The sequence below is a fragment of the Austrofundulus limnaeus genome, unplaced genomic scaffold (assembly GCF_001266775.1).
Source record: "Austrofundulus limnaeus strain Quisiro unplaced genomic scaffold, Austrofundulus_limnaeus-1.0 Scaffold53, whole genome shotgun sequence".
NCBI lineage: Eukaryota > Metazoa > Chordata > Actinopteri > Cyprinodontiformes > Rivulidae > Austrofundulus > Austrofundulus limnaeus.
This window is the reverse complement of record NW_013952455.1, coordinates 2,118,468-2,124,713: the sequence shown is the minus strand read 5'-3', so window position 1 is coordinate 2,124,713 and position 6,246 is coordinate 2,118,468. Positions and strand designations below refer to the sequence as shown.

At 36.7% G+C, this 6,246-nt stretch overlaps 1 protein-coding gene across 1 annotated transcript in view; it reads right to left on the bottom strand.

Annotated features, from left to right (window-relative positions):
- Positions 1 to 2,963, bottom strand: part of LOC106517861 (low-density lipoprotein receptor) — a gene marked incomplete at its 3' end in the record, with an annotated part of 7,176 nt that extends 4,213 nt beyond the window's left edge. The window contains 1 exon segment of the mRNA XM_014008899.1: positions 2,668 to 2,963. Coding sequence (XP_013864353.1) covers positions 2,668 to 2,725 — 58 coding nt within the window.
- Between the last annotated feature and the right edge of the window lie 3,283 nt (positions 2,964 to 6,246).

The window sequence follows — 6,246 nt, the reverse complement described above, 5'->3', positions numbered from 1 at the left end:
GAATAGAATAGAATAGTCTTTATTGTCCCGCTGAGGGGAAATTCATAGTAGCATTCGTAGAGATCCGTTTCTTCCTTAAACAAACGTTTCATTAAAGGAGAACCCGTCCAGAGGACCTACTTTTTTCTTTTTAACTGTTCATAACCTTTTTACAGAACCACAATATTTTGAAAAATGTTTAATGAACATAAAACAWTTATCCACACAACTCAAATTTGAAAAAGCATCTCCTGTCTTTAAGAAACCAACATTCAAAAATTGTATTGTTCACTTAACCCCACCTGGTTTTTCAAACAAGCCACATTGTAATGAAATCACAAAGCATCAAAAGAAAACTGGTTCTAAAACAGCCTGGATGCCCACCTGTTCCTGACAGGGGCTAAAGTGTTTTTACCTGTAATATCACAATCTACATGACAAAAAAACCCCATCATTTTAAAAAGGAAAGTTTTTGCTTTGTGCTACAAAATAAACGAATTAAACATACAAGTATTCATGTTTCGAAATTTACATTTTCTCTTCTCATAAAGAGCTCCTGAAGTTTAACATCTGGTGCCATCAGTCATGATTAGTGTTTAGTCAAACACAAAGAGACTTTTTTTCTTGCAGCTATTAACTACRGAGGAAATTATTTTATTGTATTTTATGAGATAATAAATGGGGAACTCATTTTTTTCCTTATGACTCCTATACAAATTTTCTCCTGCCGTGTTAGTAAGCATCAAAAATGTTTCTTTGGAACAAGAAGATACAAAAAMGTAAGTAATTAATTAATTAAAATGGGACAAAATATTGTGATTCAAGTCTAATTTCAGTGTTTTTTTCCCCCTGAAACTGGTGATATATTGTATTACCAAAGCACACTTCCATGCTGATTGTTTACATAACCGGCTTAAAGTTCAGTCTCAGAAGGACAAACTGAACCAAACGGTGGCATTATTGACTGAGTACAAATCATTTCTGGGAAAGTAACAAACGAGCACATTTGTGTTTGTTGCCAGTTATCATACAGATCTAATATTTTTATTTATTACCAATAAACTAGCAGCTCATTTACCATTAAACTAATGGTTTTAAACAATTTCTGAAAAAAAAAATCTGTAGGGTGTTGTTCAGAAATGGGTCAACGCCCCAATTAAAACTCTTTCGTGCAGCACAGTGGAGCAGTGGTTAGAAGTGGTGCCTCTCAGCGAGAAGGTCGCATCACTTCTTGACCCGAGACCTGTCTGGGTGGAGTTAGCATGTTCTCCGAGTGCACATGTGGGTTTTCTTCATCCCACAAAGCAAAAAAATGCATGTTGGCTGAACTGATCTAAGCTGTTCCTGTGAGTGAGTGTGAACGGTTGATTGTCTCATTTGTCTCTAAGTGTCCCTGTGATGGACTTGTCCCCTGCCTCTCCTACAGTGACTGGTGGAGAAAGACACCGGCTCCTCRTAACCCCGAAAAGTGAAGCGGGCAAAAGAATTATGTGGAAAAATAATTTAAAATTGCACAATTTCTCTAAAAAGATGGGATTACTTGTCTAGTATTTTTTTATCTAACTGGTGCTAAATTTCAGATGCGTTGCAACATGTTTCACCACACACTAACGTTTCCCAATACTAGCAACTGGTTTGACAGTTTGTGTTTATGACGACAGCTGTAGGAATGCTGCTCCAACAAAATGTTTTTCTTTCTTTTTTTCAAAAAAGGAACCCTTGAAATGATTTCCACAAAACTGACAATAAAATTAATTTTCAGCCTCTGATAAATTATTTATGAAGAATAAGTAAGTCAAAAATGTCACAATAGTTCTGGTGTAAAGTGAGATGTACAGAAGTCACACCAGATATTGAAATACCCCACCCCCTCAGGTCACACACACCCACCCACACACACCTACACACACACCACTTTTGTTTGATGCTTATAGGACCTGATGTGAGCAAGCCCCCAAAGTTTAAAATGAATAATAATGACCGTGAGCACATTAAACCACATCTTACATGTTTATAATTTATTTGTGTTTACAGTTTATATTTTAAGTAAAGAGTAAACTGCAGACTGAACTGAACGTTAAAGTTTAGGGTTTAATTTACATTCAGCTTAAACCAGGGGTGTCCACTCCTGGACTTTATGGGGTCACTATCCTGCATGTTTTGCTTTTTTTTTTTTTTTTTTTTTTGCTCCAACACACTGGATTGTGTTCGTATGATGACTCTTTGTGTTCTGCAAAAGTCTGTTAATCATCCATTCATTCAAATCAGCTGTATTGGAGCTTGATAACAAATAAAACATGCGGGATAACGGCTCCAAAGGACCAGGATTGGACACCCCTGGCTCATGATTTCCATAAGCTGTTAGTCTGTAACGTGGAAATTTATAAAGAATAAAACAGGAAACAGGCAGAAAAAATAGATTTGACCTACATTCTGTACGACTGCCCTGACAAACTTGCATCCAGCCCAGTCAGACGAGTTTGCATTTTAAACCCAGTGGTTTTTTTAAGCATTTCTCTAATAAGTTAAATAATAAATTATCTAATCTAATAAATAATAATAACCTAATAAATTTCTCTAATATAAAGTATTAAATTCTGGCCTTCGTTAAACATCTTCAGGCTTGAGTAAAGCAATATTTTTATATGCAAACTTACATCACCTTCCTAATAAAAAGTTTACACTTACTTGTCAGGCCAAAGCTGCAGATGAGCAGCACCAGGGAGGAGGTACTCAGCAGGCTCATGTTTCTGACCCGCACTGGAAGCTGCCCACTGGTCAGAGATCAGTTTCAGCAGGGGTCTTAGGGAAGGGTCTCCTCCAGCTGTATCTGTTAATGTGAGAATTATCAGCTCGTCCTGTTGCTCTGCTGCTGCCCAGAGATGGTCCTGATTCTGGCCCCGGGGATCTGATGAGAGAAGCGCCGCGCAATTAGGAGTTTAACATCAGACCCATTTCAGTGTGGTCCAGGAGGGGAGTGGGAGGGGCCACGGGAGGCCCCCGGGCTTGTTGTGGGCGGGGTTTAAGGATGGTGTGATTTCTGAGGTACATGCCCTCAATAAGGCGGGGCCTGTTTTACTATGAGTGAGCCCCCCATTCAAGGATGTGGAAACGCCACTCCAGTTTCTGTTTGGTTCAGGAAAAAAATAAAAAAGGAAAAAAAAAGGGGGAAAAAAAGACAAAAAAACGAGTTGGAAGGGTTTAGGGATGGGTTGAATGGTCACTGATATTACTGTYAAAACAAAGAACATTAACCTTAAAATGTGGTGGGAATTTATAAAACAAATAAATTAATTAATTTAAAAAAACTGATTTATACACTAAATAAAGTTTGAACATGTGTTTGCTTCCAACAATTTTTGAAAATATGTAAAATAAATTGGCAAATGCACTGTAACGTAAATCAAATTAATGCAGATTTGTTGTAAAGTATTTCCTGATGCATCTCAGTAATCCAGGTAAAAAATCAAAGGAAAAAAATTGTATAGGTCCTCTGGACGGGTTCTTCTTTAATGAAGAAGAAGCCAGGTGATGTGAGTATGAGTCACCTGTGAACGATGGTCATGTGATGTGAGCATCAGTAACATGGAGGCAGGACATAAAAGCCTGAATTTTGCCTGAAACTCTCAGACTGAAGAAGTCTCTTGGAAGAGAGACGAAACGTTTCATTAAAGAAGAACCCGTCCAGAGGACCTATACAATTTTTTTTTCCATTGTAAAGTATTACTAATTTATTTATAAGGCACTTTAAAACTGCAACTTCAAAAAAATTGTATAAATCAAAGAACATTATTATTATTATTATTATTATTATTATTATTATTATTATTATTATTATTATTATTATTATTATTATTATTAACAGTATTTATTTGAATGTTGTCCCTTTTATCATGAGGAGTCAAAGCGGTCTGCTGTTTTATAAAAAAAATTAAATGAAATCTATAAACAACTCCCAATGAAAATGCTGAAATAAATTCAGACACAACAATCACATGAAACATAAAAGCCAAAGACTATACAGTATATTCATTCTATATGTCACATAAAAAAGGACAGTTTCAAAATCAAACTTAACACAGTCATGCATTTACATTTTTTTTGTCTGTAATAATATACTTAAATTTTGTAATTTCAAATAAATTGCCCCCAAATGGTTAAAAAATATAACTTTTTTTTTTCGATGGGCCCTGGCAGAAAGCGTATTGGTCGAGGTGCCAGACCTGGTCACACCTTTAGACAGACAATCCTTTGATGTAGCCATACGTTTAAGTTAGTGCTCAGCAAGATGGCTTCCATTGTGGTTAGAAATTTCTTTTTAACAGTTGGGAAGATGGAATTGGGTTTGCCAGAGAGACAGAGTGTCATCACATAACAGTGGAAATAAATGTCATATTCATGACAAATTTTGCCAATGGAAAGAAAGTTAATGATGACGAGGAGGAGCTCAGAGGCACACCTGTAGTAACGAGAGATAGCTTAGAACTGAAAGACTGAAGCTGAACACATTGAAAGCTGCCAGAAAATCAATATGAGTGTGAGTGATGTTGAGAGAAGGATGGAGTGAGTGATGGTGATGAAGGCCACACTCAGATCAGGAGAATAAGAATGGAGAGTAAACCGGAGTTTGTTACCATGAAAATGTTATCAGTCATTTTTATTAGAGCAGTTTAAGAGCAGAGAGGGGAGGTTGTTGTTGTTGTTGTTGTTGTTGTTGTTGTTGTTGTTGTTGTTGTTGTTGTTGTTGTTGTTGTTGTTGTTGTGGTTGTTTTTGACCAGATCTGTGGGGAGAGAATGGAACCAACAGGTGGAGGACTCGGGGATAAAATCAACTATGACTGAAGGGTACTGGAGTGGAATGGAAAAGCAGGTCAGGAGGTGTTAATAACTGAGAGTGGCATTTAATTGCACCATAACAACAGTTCCASTGGTAATGTGTGACAATCTGCACTGCCAATGTTCATCAGATGAGCAAAATGGTGAATAAATGAAATCATTACCTTCCTGCTGGTACAAAGTAGAGGTATTTTATGTTCATCAGTGTGCATTGCCAATGCAATGCACACTATTGTGATTCGTTTCCTATCCAAGTCATCTCCATGTTGGCATGCTTCTCCTCCTGCATACTTTGTCCTTGAGCTGCCATTGTAATTTATATCTGTAAAGCTCCTGTGCCAAATGATGGCTATGCMTTTTGGTGCCDGTRCAACTTATAGTTTTWGAAATATTAATGTTTAATAATTTATAATGCGAGTCAATKGAGCCTTGTATTGGTCCAATGCTGCCCCCTGCTGTATCTACTCAGTACTGAACCATGGTTCAATAATATTTAATCTCAAAAGTTCAGTGGTTACAATACTAATATGATTGWATTTTGATGTTTTACTATAATATTGTCCTAATATTGCTCTATTGCTGCAATATATTGCAATTTAGTGTCAACAATTGCATTGGCCATATGGCCTCTTTCTGCATACATTCAAACCAAACCCTGGCAGTGCCCTCTGCCACAGCTCCAATGGTCTCATTGTTAACTCTATGGGCTTTCATGTGGGAGATCTGGGTTCAAAACCCAGTTACAGCAACTTTAACAAAAAAAGCTCTACAAACTTCATATTGTCACACAATTATCCTCATTACAAACACCCGCTGACTTGACAAGCACAAGTTGATAGAAAACACATTTGAACTTGGTCACATTTCATTCTGCAAGTCCACTGCTGCAGAGCACACTTGTTTTTACATCGTAAAAACGCATGTCTAGTTTTATGAGCTTTTTCATTTTACCGCTGCTCATAAAACTGTAAGCAATTGACATTTTTTTTCAAGTTATGAGCTTGTTTGGATCCATGAGAATGAACGGATGAACAAAACCAGAGATACAACTATGAACAACTTTGGGCTAACCATACTCTGAGGGATATTATGATCCTAAGCTGTTTTCTGTCATTTGAATCCACTGAGAAGAACACAGACCTTCCTGTTACAAATCATGTAGTACAGTCAAATAAGCTGAGCCTTTCGTCCCAGTTCAACATGTGTGACCTTTGGTCTCACTGCAAACTCAAAAAAGTAAACTTTATGAAGGACACAAATTATGAATGTATTATCAGCACTTTATGGATGTGATAAACACTGCGCTATTAAGATACCTCAAATAATTACCTGTCATTTCCCTCAATAATCATTAACAATCAGCCCTCTTTTCAGTTATAACCACAAAAACAGTCGTTTTCTAAGTTATATCATGAATATATATATATATAT